Source organism: Triticum urartu, chromosome 3A, assembly GCF_056163025.1.
Source record: "Triticum urartu cultivar PI428250 chromosome 3A, HENAU_Tu73, whole genome shotgun sequence".
Taxonomy (NCBI): domain Eukaryota; kingdom Viridiplantae; phylum Streptophyta; class Magnoliopsida; order Poales; family Poaceae; genus Triticum; species Triticum urartu.
The window spans coordinates 638304228-638320428 of record NC_141875.1 but is presented as its reverse complement, the minus strand read 5'-3'; the positions used below and the strand labels follow the sequence as shown (position 1 = coordinate 638320428).

General features: G+C 46.7%; 2 protein-coding genes and 1 pseudogene across 3 annotated transcripts; 2 read left to right on the top strand and 1 right to left on the bottom strand.

Moving 5' to 3' along the window:
• Positions 1-1461: 1461 nt before the first annotated feature.
• LOC125545666 (protein MODIFYING WALL LIGNIN-1) lies at positions 1462-4024 on the top strand. Its single transcript, XM_048709687.2, has 2 exons — positions 1462-1970; positions 3449-4024. Exons 1-2 carry the CDS (start codon positions 1669-1671, stop codon positions 3708-3710), a joined length of 564 nt encoding a protein of 187 aa, XP_048565644.1. The 5' UTR covers positions 1462-1668; the 3' UTR covers positions 3711-4024.
• A 4296-nt stretch (positions 4025-8320) lies between these two features.
• LOC147981008 (uncharacterized) lies at positions 8321-8914 on the bottom strand (annotated as a pseudogene).
• A 1480-nt stretch (positions 8915-10394) lies between these two features.
• Positions 10395-14109, top strand: LOC125548975 (uncharacterized). Of its 2 annotated transcripts, XM_087517009.1 has the most exons (11): positions 10395-10504; positions 11373-11443; positions 11551-11854; positions 11974-12077; positions 12164-12250; positions 12331-12441; positions 12512-12625; positions 12696-12809; positions 12879-12975; positions 13074-13203; positions 13285-14108. In XM_087517009.1, exons 1-11 carry the CDS (start codon positions 10492-10494, stop codon positions 13337-13339), a joined length of 1200 nt encoding a protein of 399 aa, XP_087373135.1. In that variant the 5' UTR covers positions 10395-10491; the 3' UTR covers positions 13340-14108. The 2 variants fall into 2 exon arrangements, with proteins under 2 accessions (XP_087373135.1, XP_087373134.1); XM_087517008.1 differs by having other exon boundaries at positions 13074-14109.
• Positions 14110-16201: the final 2092 nt, after the last annotated feature.

Sequence of the window (16201 nt, the reverse complement as noted above, 5' to 3'; positions counted from 1 at the left end):
TTATGGCGACTACTAGGCGCCGGTCATCCGACTGGCCCTGCCCGTTGTATTCGCTCTTTCCTAACCGTCAAATCAAAGTGGATTGAAGTGACGCGTAAACGTTTGACGTCTTCTTCCACCTCCATCGCGCCGCGCTTGTTGAATCCGGTAAAAAATCACCGCGCCCCGAGCTGGTCGTCCATGATAGCAGCGCCTCAAGTAGTCGTGGTTGCCCCGCCGCGACGCCGTCTTGAACCCCTTTGCAGTGTGCCGATGGCTGGAACATCACCGGTTGCCAGTACTCGTCTCTGCTGGTTCCAGCATTTGGTGGGTGTCGATGCAACATCTGGTCACAACGGTTCCAGCTTGTTGTGAGCATGGATGTAGCATCCGGTGACCACGGTTCCAGCTCGTGGTGACCATGAATGTAGCATCCAGTGACCACGGTTCCAGCACATGGCAATCATGGATGTTGCATCAGAGAGTCGTCATGGTAGCATTCCGGAACCACAGTTCCTACAATCCGTTTTGCTGGTTCTAGACAATAACTTTGTCGTTTCCCGCAATCCGCCTTGTCGGTTCCAAAAAAATAAACCCTCGCCAGATCTAGCACCTCTCACGGCGCCGTCCCCGTGCAGGTGAGAACATCGACGTGGACTGATGTAGCATTTGTCCTCGCCGAACACAGCAGTCGACAACCATGGTTGTAGTAGTAGGCTGGCAGTGGGTGTCGCCACCATGCACGCTCCAGTTCGTAGCAGCTCGACATGTCGTCCCAGCATTGTTGTGTGCTGGTTGAAGCACGGGCGCGTGCTGGTTGTAGCACCTCGCTGCGCCAATTCTAGCTCTATAAGACGTGGTAGCAGCATCTTGTTCTTGTGCACTGGGACTGTGGTTTGCAACACCGGACACCCTGTTTTGTTCATGTAGCTGCGTGTGGCGGTGTGTGCCGGCTTTGTGGCAACCTACGATAGCCGGGGGAGGTCCGAAGAGATGCATAGAGAAGGGGGAGGGGCGCGAGCTTTGACTCTTTCATGACGGTCGCAGCGAAAGTGAAAACAGGGGGATGGACGAGCGGAAGAGAGGCGTGGTGAAGAGACAAGGATGTGAGTCAAGCGGTGAGAGTAATGGGGACGTGGTGCAAAACAAGGGCGCTGGATTCAGGTGGATCGAGCGGCGCGCACACACCCGGCCCAAACACTCGGCCCGCAACAAAGAAACATAATTTGTTCAAATGCAAATTTTTTACTCCATTTCATAATTTGTCTTAAAATTTATGTATATACACTTTTCATGGGACGGAGGAGGTAACACCCTTTTTTACTTGCATTTTGCAAAAAGTTTGAATTTTGCAAAAAAAAAAAAAAGACGCCTCCATGTAGGCCGAGAGCGAAACGTCCGTTCTCGGTTGGTCGCGGCCATTCGGGGCGGTGCTCCACGCTCCCTTGCCGTTAGGCACGCAGTCCACTTCACTCACCTCCCCAGCCAACTAACCGGATCAATTGTTTTTCTTCTCGGGAAGCACCAACCCCAGATCTGAGTCTGTGTTAGCCAGCTCGCACTCACCAGCTCCACGCCGACGCCGGCGTCACCGACACGAAGCCGCGACCTTTTAACTTGACACGGAACCCGCTCCACACCTCACTTTCCCCAGCAGAGCAAGCAACCACCTCGGAGAGGCAGAGCGCAATGGCAATGGCGTCCATCCTCGTGCAGGTGTCCGCCCTGCTCCTCAACCTCATCGCCTTCGGCCTCGCCGTCGCCGCCGAGCAGCGCCGCAGCAAGGCCACGGTGACGCCGGATCTGGCCAAGGAGTACGACTACTGCTTCTACGACTCGGACGTCGCCACCGGCTACGGCGTCGGCGCGCTGCTCCTCCTCGTCGCCGCGCAGGCCGTCGTCATGCTCGCCAGCCGCTGCTTCTGCTGCGGCCGCGGGCTCAAGCCGGGGGGCTCGCGCGCCTGCGCCCTCATGCTCTTCCTCTTCTCATGGTAAACTGTTTATTTTACACAGTGTGTTTAAGTTAAGCTTCCTTTCCTCTCGTTTGTCTTCTGACATTTGTGGCCATCAGTTCAGTTTCCCCCTTTTACGGCAATTTGAAATTGATTAGATCTAGCCCTGTGGTCTGAATTTACCGATGGCGCTTGAGCCAAACTTTAGACATCACTTCAGATCTAAAGTGAGGTTGAGATTGGGGTTCAGATCTATGTGTGTGTATCGATTCTGCTGCTGGTTTGTTTTATGTTGGGTTGGCTATTGATTTCAAGCTAAGAATTACTTTAATACTACTTTACTAGAGTCGAGAGCCTTCTGAAGTGGGTGCCCCCTCACGGCCTAATTTGGTCAGCCTGGAAGGATGCCAAGATCAAAATTTACCATGCTCGGTAGTATTTGCCAAGGCTGAACAGTTGTGGGTTCTGTGTTTCTGCTAAATTTAGTAGTTGTTGACAGTTCTGTTATGAAGATGCAGAATTGTGCAGGTACCTTAGATCTGTTATAAGTTGGGTATAGAATCTCTTGACTGAACCAAATTTTGGCACAGAACTAGTACTGTATTATAGTAGGAGTAGTTGCTCCTATTGAACTGGTACTGTTGCTCCTTTTTCTACGCACTCCGCAGCCTTGAGCTCCTCCTCTTCTTCTATGTTTCCTCCATAATCTCCATCCCCTCCTTGAATTGATCCCACCGCTGGGAGCCTGTCTCCAGCTTCACCTCCATCACCCGCTTCCCTGCAGGTAGTAGAAAAGCTCCTCATTTGTGTAGCAGTTCTCTTTTTCTTTCCTCTAATGTTAATGAGACCTTCTGTAGTAGTATCCTCTTATTTGTTATTTCATACCTGTGTAGCTGTGCTAACCACTACCAACAGCTGTACCGTTACAGTAAATTAGTGAGAGCATGTTTATATGCTCATCTCTTTTGGCCAGAGGTGAGAGCACATGCTTCAGTTAAGTTTTTCAATGAACTGTCGAACCACTTCAGTTTTTTTTTAGCACTGTGTGGCTCAATTATTTATCTGATCTTCCTTGAAATCATGTATTGGGCTTTTCTAAACAGTTCTTAAGTCAACGCCAATGGAGTAAATGGCTTCGCTTCCTTGGTGTCCTCCTGAGCTAGCCCAGCCTTGAACTAATTTAGACATGCCATTGCCTGACCATTCTCACCAGTTTGGAACCGGTTTCACGTCTTGGACTGTTTCTGACTGCTCCTTCTTGTGTCCCTCAATACATATACTGAAACTTGAACTTGATGCTCTTTCACCTTATTGCTGTTGTGTGTCACGACTAAATGCTTTTCAGTACCTAGAGGTTTCGTTTAGGTTCTCTGACTCAAGTCAGGTGGCTTAGAAGTCAGGATCTGCGCCCAACTTGTAGTAATGTGGAAAAAGTAGATAATGACGTAATGTATCAACCAAGTCATTCCACTTGCAGTTCCCAGAGAAATTTTCATATGATTGCTTCCCATTTGCAGGTTGACCTTCCTCGTCGCAGCGGCGTGTTTGCTGGCAGGATCAGTCCGTAATGCATACCACACCCGGTACAGGGGGATCTTCAACGGCGACCCGCTCTCTTGCGAGACGCTGCGCAAGGGCGTCTTCGCTGCTGGTGCAGCCTTCACCTTCTTCACCGCCATCCTCAGCGAGTTCTACTACATCAGCTACTCCAAATCCCGGGATGCCGCCGGCGGCGCTCCATACGGCGGCTCCAGCATCGGCATGGGCCCTTACACTTAAGGAGCTTGTGTGCTGGAGGTTTATGGAAAGGTTCAGTCCGTTTCACTTTCAGGGCGGATCATGCATATGTAGTTCGTGGAGTGCGGTGTTCTTGTTTTTTTTATAAAGGTGTTCTTGTTAACATTAGAGTGGTAGATACGGTGGAAATGAGTTCGCTGTCTTCACTGGTTATGTATGAGATTGCCTGGTTGAGCCTTACACAATTCGGATTATTGGATTGAACGGGCTGTGTGCATCCGGACATTTCGTTGTTGCAGATGTTGGGTGTAATTGGTATCTCCATATGATATTAATATATTCCATTTGTTCAAAAATGTAATATACTCCCTTCGTTTTGAAGTATAAAGTACAGATATAAGTTCTCTCAAAAGTCAAACATGTGCATGTTTGACTAAGTTTTTAGAAAAACATATCAATATTTACAACACCAAATTTGTATAATTAGATTCATCTAGAAAAGTATTTTCATATTTTATTTGTTTTGTATTGTTGGTATCGACATTCCATTCTATAATCTTGGTCAAACATACATAATATTAACTTGCGTGGAAACTGATGCGTCTTATAGTCTGGAAGAGAGGGAGTATATACTATTTTTTTGCAATAATACTATACACACAGACTAATACAAACGTTTTACTTAATTTTCCAAAATCATATCCCCCTCCCTGATTTTCAGGGGGGTGGGCCCCTTCCCACCCGTTTAATTCAATCTCAAACCTCCACGTTGGTAGCTCCGTGAAACACGGAAAAAACCACCCCGTGAGTCTAGCATTGCTCTTTTTTTTTACTGCTACGAGTATGTACTCTCATGTTCAAATATACCACATACACAAAAGTATTAGAACTCTATCATCCTCACTATACCTTATTACTTATTTTAATATTGCTTAATACAAGTTTCACACAAAAAATATAGTCGGAGCCCTTAGTTTATGCAATACTCCCTCCGTAAACTAATATAAGAGCATTTAGATCACTATTTTAGTGTTCTAAACACTCTTATATTAGTTTACAGAGGGAGTACTATATAACTATTACATACAAAAATACAGTTTATGTGTAAATAGTATATAATGTGGGGTCTCAATGTAATTTTTCACGGAACTAGCAATCATTATGAAGTATATTAAAAATGATGAAGAGGTACAAAAAATCCATCTATGTGATACATGACGAGCGGGAGTATGTTATTTATCCATTTAATTGCCAAAGCATTTTCAAGATACAAAAAATTATTTTATTATCACTATATTCAAGATAATAATAATTTAATATTTGCATATATGTGTCCATCTATTTTGTTTTAAATTTTATGCTACCGTTGAATGGTAAATAATTGGTTAGTTTGCACGGTAAGTATTCTATATTGCACATTCTTCAACAAGACCCCTATTGTACAAATTGTAACGACATCTCCGGCTGCTTATCTATATTCCTGCAACAAGACCTTTGTTGCAAAACTACTTCAATAAGACCCTTGTTGCAAAAATTGCAACAATATCTCCGGACTCTCCTTTGTATTCCTGCAACAAGTTCTCTGCCGCAAAAATATTGCAACAAATATGATGTTGTGAACAACGCGCATCCCACAACATCCATGGTGTTGCAGGCATCTTCGAGTTCCGCATCGCAAGCATCGTTGGTGAGCGATTTGCAGCACCGTCACAAGAACTCGAACCATGGATCTATCCCGGGACGGCAGCAAGCAATGCCCATCTGAAACACTGGTAGCTTCAGGTTGTGGATTTAGTCCACACCTCGGCGGTGAGCGACACATGCTTGCAGCATCCTGGGCCTAGTATACAACACCGACACCTTGAGGCATGCACAGCTTCGGGAGCCACGTTGTTGGGCAGTGCGCGGACCAGGGAAGGGACGCCCATGTCATCTGGATCGGGAGGAAGAAGAAACCTTCTCAAAAAAATACAAAATTTGAAGGGGCCATATGTTTTTCTACATATATGCGAAATTTAACATGCATTATGTTTATATATATATATATGCAATAAAAAAATAAAGGGGCCATGACAACACATGGACATTTTACTATAGTAAAAAAAGAAGAAGGATGAAAGCAAGCTACGGACTCTAAGATGCTTTTTGTTTTTTTTTTCTTAATAAAGAAGGAAAAACAACGGGCGGACGAACAGATCTCACGGAGAATAATCAAACGGCCCTCGACCGTCCGTCTCTCTTTAAATTTGGAGTCCACATCTCTAGTCCTTAGCATTTTGAGCTTGTGCCAATATGCTTGGACGCTTGTGCCAATATATGTCCTTAACATTTTGAGGGGTCCACATCTTTAGTCTATGTCATGCCAATCATTGAACTTTCTGAAAAGATTATCTTGGATATTATTTCAATGAGCTATATGTTGTTAATAATTACTAAAACCACCCAGAGATTAATTGCACTTTCAGTATGTTACTTGCTCGAGATTCGATCGTCAGTATCTTCATACCTAGTTCAATCTCGTTACCGGCAAGTCTCTTTACTCGTTCCGTAATACATCATCCCGCAACTAACTCATTAGTCACTTTGCTCGCAAGGCTTCTTATGATGTGCATTACCAAGAGGGCTCAGAGATACCTCTCCGATACTCGGAGTGACAAATCCTAATCTCGATCTATGCCAACCCAACAAACACCTTCGAAGATACCTATAAAACATCTTTATAATCGCCAGTTACGTTGTGACATTTGATTGCACATAAGGCATTCCTTCGGTGTCCGGAAGTTGCATAATCTCATAGTCAAAGGAATATGTATATGATATGAAGAAATCAATAGCAATAAAACTGAACATCAATATGCTAAGCTAACGGATGGGTCTTGTCCATCACATCATTCTCCTAATGATGTGATCCCGTTCATCAAATGACAACACATGTCTGTGGTTAGTAAACTTAACCATCTTTGATTAACGAGCTAGTCTAATAGAGGCTTACTAGAGACATGGTGTTTTGTCTATGTATCCACACATGTATCAAGTTTCCGGTTAATACAATTCTAGCATGAATAATAAACATTTATCATGATATAAGGAAATATATAATAACAACTTTATTATTATCTCTAGGACATATTTCCTTCAGACACACCTTCCACAACTGTGGGAGGGTCTTGTCATACAGTGGGATTGGACAGACGCTGACCCCCACCAGCTACCGGCTACGGCTAGCTGGCCCGGGCATAACGTCGTGCCCAACTGGCCTGCTGCTGGGGAGACGGCTGGAGGGCCAGTCGGATTGTGGGGCCTTGGCCGCCCCAATGTTTTGAAAAAGCGCCTAGTACCCCCGAGCCTACCCGGGGGTCATCCCCCGACACCCATGGCAGCTTGATCGGAACGAAGAAGAAATCTCCTCAAGGAAAGAGAGAGAGAGACACGAGGGGATGGGTGGCTGTCATGGAGATAAGGATGGAGAGCGATGGAGCGAACGCTAGGCAGCCGTGCAATCACACCCAATCTGCAACAGCAAGTCCAGTTGATGCCCAGCGCGGATCAACCGACTGAGGGGAAGTGTTTTCCTTAAAAAATGATCGACATCACATGGACTCTCCAACGGGTGCGGGGTGCTGCCGCGCCTCTGCCCGCTAGTATTTGGATATGGCTACTGTTGTATCTACAAAGCTTAATGAATGCCATATGACACTGCTACCACTCACCGTCAAGTCTTACGCAATTCACAAAGCTTATGATTTGATGTGACATATGTGGCAAGCAATCAAAATCTGAATAGAACGATGAATATGAAACAATAACAAGATTCAGAGAAAAATATCATGATAAGATGTGAATTCATATATGCATTTATCTCCATTAAATCCTCCAGTGAAATATACCACTAGCAATAAAAGTTCTATAGGTGCGGGCTCTCATCCAAAACAGAAGCAAAACATTTGAAGCTTCTCCTTAGCAACTTGTGAGCACTTGATTATTATCGAAGTACATTACAAGTGAAGTGCATTTCAATTATTGCAAGCTATTTGTTTCTACATATGCAAAATTTAATATGCATTGTATTTATGGGGTTGTTTAGTTGGCTTCCACACAAAGCTGTCTGACTCGGGCACAATTCTCAGGTTGAATTTTGGAGGCCTATGGTAAGGATTTATGTCCGAGGAAGCAGCTACCTATTAAAGCAATTTTAATGGGGCGACCCAAACAGACGCTGATTTTGTTCGTTTTTTATCCGTTTGGGTTGCCCATCCGCCTGTCCGCATCCGCCTTTTCGTTTGGGTCGGCCGGTGCGCTCAACGGAAGCTAGAGCCATTTTGTGCATATCCGCGTCGGCATTTAGTCAAACACCTGGTGGGCGAGCTCCCGCGCGACCTCACCCTGCGCCCGCGAGCTCACCTCCGCCGCCTCGCCCGTGAGCTCCCGTCCGCAGCTCGCCGGGCCCGTCGCGCGCGCCCCACCCCCGCCTCGCAGCTCGCCGCGCCCACCCTGCAACTCGGTCACGCCCCCGCGAGGTCGCCTCCGCCGATGCCCGTGCTTCGGTCGCGCGCTCGCACCAGCACATGCATGCAAGCAGCCGCCCCCCGCGTAGACATCACACGCAGAGCACGAGCAGCTTCATGTCAATAGGCTCCGTGCACAGCTTGATGTCAGCATCCAATGATTGTCTGACTAGCATCCGACGAGTATCTGATCTGCATCCGACGAGCTTCCAACCAACAGCCGTGCAGCCTCGCCCCGCGCCCCGCCCCGCAGCTCCCACACCGCCGCGCCCGCGCCCCGTCGCATGCGCCTCGCCGGCTTTGCAGCAGCTCTTGCCCCGGCCGTGCACCGCACGCCACCCACGATGCGTGCCCCTCCCCGTAGCTCTGGCCCCGTGCCACTCGTGCCTGATCTCCACCCGCAGCAGCTCGCCGGGGCTGCAGTAGCTCTCGCCCCGGCAGCGCAGCGCACGCCACCCGCATTGTACGCCAGCAGCAGGTCGTCGAGAGCATGGGGTCGCGCGTGTTCTCGCTATGGAGGTGCGCCGCATGCGCAACGAGGTCGTCGAGAGCATCCGCTTGGCCCGGCGTTGCCCCGGCTCCGGTGCTTCTCCGGCGCTGCCCCTTGCTCCCTGCTAGCTCGCGACGGAGGCCGAAGCGGCCGGTGGCGGGGCACTGTGGGGTGGATGGGAGAAAGAGAAAAGGAGGAGAGAGACGGGGGTGGGATGGGTGGGTGGCTGATAGATGGGCCAGTGCTCGCATGCAGCGGACGAAGGTGGACGAGGAGGCCACAGAAAGCGTTTGCTTTGTGTCCGCCGCGGACCCAAATGTGTCCCAAATTTGGGATAAAATTGGGTCTGAGCGGACACGAAACGGATAGCAGGCGGACGCTGTGTCCGTTTGAATTGCCCCGTTTGGCCAACTTTTGTGTTCGGATGATCCAAACGGACAAAATGGGTCGCCCCATTGGAGTTGCTCTTAGAACTCCATCCGAACAGCCCCTATATATATGCAGTCAGGAAAAAATTAAAGGGGGCATGACAAAACAAGGACATTCTACTATAGTTAAAAAAAGGAAATGATCCTAATCAACCGGCTGATCCAGCAATTGCATCCGCTGCCTCCGTCATCGGACACGTGTCCCTGGCAAATAATTATAGTATCGCACCGTCATATCCTTATCTACTTTTTTTGGTTCTCATCCACTCGTTATTTTCCCCACCGAACGTAGCTCCGTCGTCTTCCTCAATCTGTCTCACGTTTTCTCTCTCACAGCGTTGCTCCACGCATCGACGCACCACGCCAAGCTGGTCGTTGCTCCCGCTTTGTCGCGCGCCGCCGCCACCGCAAGGACTGCTGCAAGCCACAGCTCCTTTTGTTTCTAAGATCTCCATCCATGGCGCTCTAAACGTCGCTGTCGTCCGTCGAGCTGCAAGTCCTTCTCTCCTGATTGTCCTCTCCAACAGCTCCTCTCCCCGCCTCTCTATGCCCGCATGGGTCCTGTTGCAGAAAATTAGATGCGGAAGAGATCTTGTTTTAATTTTTGCAACAAGGGTCTTGTTGCAGAAAATAGGACGCAACGGGAGATGTTGTTGTAATTTTTGCAACAAGGATCTGTTGTAGAAAATCAGACGCGTGAAAGATGCACAACAAATTAAACACTTGTTTTTGTAACTCGACCGTTGTTTCAGGAAATTTGTAGAAGATGAGGTTTCGCAACAAGGTCTTGTTGCAGGAAATCAGAGAAGACTAGATCTTGCAACAAGAGCATTGTTGCAGGAAATTAGAGAGGAGGATTGAACGGCTCGCGTCACGCATTGAATGGCTCGCGAGACGCTTGTTTCTGCAACTCAACCGTTGTTTCAGTAATTAGTGGGTCCGGGAAGGAGACCGAGCCGCGCGCCAGAATAGATCAAACGGCTATGCGCGCGTACATCGAACGGCCGTTGAGGTGGCAGATGTATCATACAGATCATCCGGCGGACATGTAGCGTCTCTCTAAAAAAAAAAGATGAAAGCAAACTACGGACTCTAAGATGCCTTTTGGGTATTATTTTTCTTAATAAAGAAGGAAAAACAACGGGCGGACGGACAGATCTCAGGGAGAAGAATGCAAACTACGGACTCTAAGATGCCTTTTGGGTATTATTTTTCTTAATAAAGAAGGCCTCAAACGGCCCTCGACCGTCCGCCTCGCTTTAAATTGTGGAGTCCGCTCCCCTGCTCCCCTCCGTCGTCTCCACCGCCAAAACCCTAAACCCGACCCTCCTGCTCTGCCTCCCGCTCCAATCCGCTAAGGTTTTCGCGCGGCCGCGCCTTCGACTCCCCGAGCGACCACGATGAAGTTCTGGGGTAAGCCATGCTTCCGCTCGATGCGATTTGGTCTTCTTCTTTCTCGCGGTGGCTCGGGCCGGTTTCCAGAGCTTTTGCTTCGAATTTTGGGCGATCGCGCGCGTCGCCGGTCGTCTCGTTTCGTGCGGCGGGTGCGCAGTCTCGTTCTGACGCTGGCCGTGCGTTGTGCTGGGAGACGATATGTTTAGGCTCGGCTGGTTCGTTTGCGTGCGTGGGGCTTGATTGCTTGAGGTTGAGCATGTGACATGCTTCCTGGTCGTATTTTTTGCATGTCGCCTCGTAGGATGGATGATTTGTAGGGGAATAGTGGTGTTCCTTCTCGAGCTTGCACTGCTGGAAGCTACACAATTTATACTTCTGCACCTTGGTGGTTCATCACAGTTATTGTCACTGAACAGCAAGCTGTTTTGCAGTTCAATCAATAGCGGTAACTGATGTTAGCGTTTGCTTTCTTTGGTCGTGACTCCAAACATTATTTTTGCAGTGAGATGGCATTGCTGCTATGTAGATTTTTTATACAACTTTGTCTATTTGACTACCGAAAGAACTGCAGAAAATCTTTAATTATTTGGTGAATCAGCAAAATTTTCATGTATGACCATATAGTTTGCCAAGCATTATGTTGCAGTGAGATGGCATTGCTGCTATATTGATTTATTTTTCTAATACACCTTTGTCTATTTGAATACCAACAGTACTGCAGAACATCTTTATTTGGTGAAGCAGCAGTTTCCATTTATGATCATCTAGTTTGTGATACCCTTTTGTTGGGGCTGCATTAACTATCGTTCTTATAATAGTAAAAAGACATCATTGGTGGGTTAAATTATAAGTGTTTATTGCCTTATGGGTTGCTATTTTGGTTCAGGTGTGGAAGTGAAGCCGGGACAGACAGTTTATTGCGACCCTGGTGAAGGGCGTGTTGTTCATCTCACACAGGTTTAGCCATGTCCCTCATTGCCTTTGTGTGTACTTCTCTTAAGCTTAACCAGTGGTCTCTCCTTAAGCTAACGGATTTACTTGCATGTTCTGATTACTGATTTCAGGTTGCCCTGGGTGAAACAGAGAAAGGAAGTGCCGGCATACTAGTATCTGCTAAAATTGGTGATCAGAAGGGGGCCATTGGAACTCTGTCGGCTGAAAATCACCCTCAGATTCCTTGTGATTTGATCTTTGAGAAACAGTTTGAGCTATCACACAGTTCAAAAACTGCCAGTGTGTTTGCATGTGGTTACAAGATTTTTGTGCCTATCTGCGAGTCTGATTCTAGCGAGTTTGATTCTAGCGAGTCTGATTCTAGCGAAGATGAAGTGGAAACTGTAAACAATCAAGTGACCAATCCTATTGTTGGTAAGCAGATTTTGTCTTTTGTTATTTTAATCTTGAAGGGCAATTGTGTTTCCTCATTACGCTGGCTGAACTAATAACTTTTGGGCCACATCTGTGCCTCTCTATGTTCCATCTTTAAGGCAATGTGGCAAAGCCTCCGACAACAAAGGGTGATAAAAAGGTTACAGATAACCTTGACAGTAGTGAGGATGATAGTGACTTTTCTTCTTCAGATTCAGATGATGTAAGTGTGTTCGCTGATGATAATGCAAGTGCGCTCACTCTCTTAATAGTTTGAAATATTGATGGCAATGAAACCTTTTTATCCAGTACGACGATGATGGGTACAGTAGCTTAGATACCGATTCTGAAGAAGATGGTACCAGTAGTGAAGAGATGGACAAAGACATTCCTAAGGTGTGGATCTGATAACTTTACAGTTCTCATTTGTTTCCATTTGCTTCAACAGCATCATCTGACTCTGTTGTGCACTACAGCCTGAGGATGGCAAGAAGGCGGTGGCCGAGAATGCCTTGAAGACACCTGCCTCTGACGACACCAGTAGCAAAGAGGGTTCAAGTGATGAGGAAAACAAAAACACTCCTGAGGTGTGGATCCAACGGTTCTCATTTGTTTCCATTTGCTTCAACAGCATCATCTGACCCTTGTGCACTACAGCCCGAGGATGGCGAGAAGATGGTGGCCGCCGAGACTGCCTTGGAGACACCTGGCTCTGACGATACTAGTAACAAGGAGGATACAAGTGATCAGGAAGACAAAAACACTCCTAAGGTGTGGATCCAACGGTTCTCATTTGTTTCCATTTGCTTCAACAGCAGCATCTGACCCTTGTGCACTACAGCCCGAGGATGGCGAGAAGACGGTGGCCACCGAGACTGCCTTGAAGACACCTGGCTCTGACGATACCAGTAACAAGGAGAATACAAGTGATCAGGAAGACAAAAACACTCCTAAGGTATGGGTCCAACAGTTCTCATTATTTCGGTTTGCTTCAACAGTCTCATCTGACTCTTGTGCACTGCAGCCTGAGGTTGGCACGAAGAGGGCGGCCGAAACCGCCTTGGAGACGCCTGCTCCTGACAAGAAGGCAAAGATTGAAACACCATCTGGCCAGGACACAGGTGCGTCGATACTTACCGTGGACCCTTGTCAACCTTCATACCGGGTGCGGTCGTAAGAACAGTTTTTATAACTAACTATAAAACCCCATTTGCTTCAGATGACAGGAAGACTGTCCATGTGGCAACTCCCCATCCAGCAAAGCAGGCCGACAAGGCGCCCGGGAACAGCAAGCCAAATCTCAAGTCCAAATATGTCGGCGGCGCCCACGCCTGCAAGTCGTGCAGCAGGTATGCAGACAGCCTGACAAACTTTGTGTTCTGGTGTGCAAGCTTGACATCTAACGCGTGTGCTCTCGTCGATTCTTTCAGGACATTCGGCAGTGCTTCGGCGCTCCAGTCCCATGAGAAGGCGAAGCACGCTTGAGCTGCTGCTGGTGGTAACATGTTGCTGCTGATGATGCTGATGCTCCGTCTCCAACTTATATACTCTTGTCAGCCTTAGATTAGTCTTAGATAGTACGTATTGCATATGGTGTTGGTTCTTACATGCCCAGTTTTGTGCCGTTCATATTTTTGGCAAATCTGATAGCTACTGAGATGTCGGTTAATATTCGGGAAAGGTATTAGTTGGGAGGTGATATATGGTAAACCTGTAACTTGGAAAGCCATGTTTTGATGTTATATACCGTGTGGAAGCTCTACATATTCTGCAGGTCCTTTTTGCTAGTCTGCTCTGCTCGTAACATAATTTTTGGGGTATGTTCTTAGTGGATTGGGTTAAGTTCTCTCAAACACACACTAGTGTGGCTGATATGCCATTGTCAAAAGGAGTTGAATTTCACTCGTGAAACATCTCAATGAGACTTTGCTGGCAGCCTGCGAAATTTGGCTTGCTGTTCGGGCACAGGCGAATGCTGCTGGAGTGGGAAAGTTATTGCATGTTAAGTGTGCTCTGTAAGTGGACGCCATAACTGTTAGCCCAGAACTACTCACTAGCACTCAAGTACACTGATAAATGACCGGCGGATGAGCACACACACGTACTACTCACACACTCACTAGTGATCACACACACACGTAGTAGCAGTAGTAGTAGTACATAGCTCTTGAGGCTTCGAGCACACACGGTGGTACTAGGAGGAGGAAATGTCTTGTATTGAATCTGAATGGCCTTATTATTACAACCGGGGACTTGGGGCCTATTTATAGGCAGTACAAACCGACTATGGAGCTAAGATATTTCTACTAGCTGCCCACCTCATCTTATAAGTGTACTACACTAGAAACTACTACTAGTTACTACCTAGCTTGCCTTAACTGGTAAGCCACGCAAGTGTTGCCGACTTGCCGACCTGCCAATTTACTACCTTGCTAAGTAACAGCTGCTGCTGCCGCCGACATGCAACCATGCATGCATCTGTGTAAATGCTGTTGACCAAGTTTAATGCTGCCGACATGCATCTACTTCCTAGGAGTAAATTGCAAAAAACCACCACATTAGGAGACGCTAAAACAGAAAACCACCACCTTTCGTTTTTTTTCAAAAAACCACCACGTTTGAGCTGACAGTTTTTAAAAAACACTGATCGCACGGTTTGGCCCGTCTGATTGAAAAACTGACCTGTTGGGCCCAATGTCAGGCGCCACATGGACAAGGGGAGACGCCGCCCGTCACGCGCGCCGTTAGACGGCGTCGCACTGACCTAACGAGCCGGCCCGACCCAGCCATTTCGCCCAGATCGCATCTAGTCGTCCTAGGTCACTTCCCGCATGGCGACCGGCGGTGGCGTTGACGACGGAGGCGCATCCGGTGACGGTAGGGACGACCGCGACCTCTCCATCTCCGATGCTGGTGGCCGCCCCGTCCTTCCTCGCTCTCCGACGGTGCTCCCTGGTATGTTTGGCGCCTCTCGATCCGCCGGCGTCGGCGGAGATGAGCGCGGCGAGGATTGCAACATCTTCAAGTCTGACGACATTGAGGCACATGCGGCCGCCAAACTGGCCCGGGTCTGGAAGGCCAATCCAGGGCGGAGCCACCACTTCACATCCGGCCTCGGCGGCGTGGAGTGAGTGTTTCCAAAATTTTCTTTTTGATTATGCCAGTGTAGTTGAACAATTTGAGTGATTATGCTACTGTAGTTGAACACTTTGAGTGATTTTGCTAGTGTAGCTAGACTCTTTCCTATGTATGAATCTCAATTTAGGAATTAGGGTTTGAATCTCATTTTCAACAGTTGAACAGAATAATTTTGATGAAGTGAATGTACTATTAAGTGAATAACTGAATTTAGTTTTAACTTAGCTCAGTTGTGTTTACATAGCTCAGTTTTAACTTAATTGTGGATATCTGAATTTAGTTTAGTTTTAACTTAACTTAGCTCAGTTAGTTTTAACTTAGCTTAATTTGTGGATAACTGAATTTAGTTTTAACGTAGCTCAGTTTTAACTTAAAGCAGATTTTTACTGAATTTACTGAACTGTGGATAACTGAATTTACTGAATTTCACCGTTAACTTAGTTTTAATTTAGTTTTAACTTAGCTAAGTTTTAACATAAATCAGATTTTTACTGTTAACTGAATATGAGCTTAATTGTGGTTAACTGAATTGACTGTTAACTGAATTTACTGTTATCTGGATTGACTATTAACTGAATTTAGTGTTATCTGAATTTACTGTTAAAATTGAATGGTCTTAACTGAATGTAATGCTAACTGAACTTGCAGTTTGGATGATGATGAACCATGGGATATGAGGTTTCATTTCCAAGGCTGTGACAATCTGGAAAGGACCTTATGTAAATCAGATATCACATATATCAACATGTTAGCTATTATTGGGATAGAGGGCTATGATCAAAAGGGTTCAATGTACTATGTGAAGCAAGAAGGTGTAGGAATGGCAGGCATGCAGCTAATCCAATCTGAGGAAGATGTAGAAGAAATGTTGATATTGTATGAGGAGAAGAGGTGTGTTACTATCACAGTAATGAAAGGAAGAGACTCAGAGATGGCAAAGTGCCAGATCAACATTGGAGATGGATGTGAAAAGCAGATTCCAATTTCTGAGATTGGTTGTCCAAAGGTGTACAATATAGATGATGCAGGTGTGCTCTACCAAAGTCAGACCACTGAACATACATCAGATATGTGTGCTCCAGTTGTTAGTGCTCATACAGAGGACTCTTATGGAGAATATCTCTTCACTCAGCAGAGTTGCAATGTTAAAAGGGGAAGGACATAGCTGGTGCCAAAGAGTTAGATGATTTTCTTAATGAGTTTGCTGAT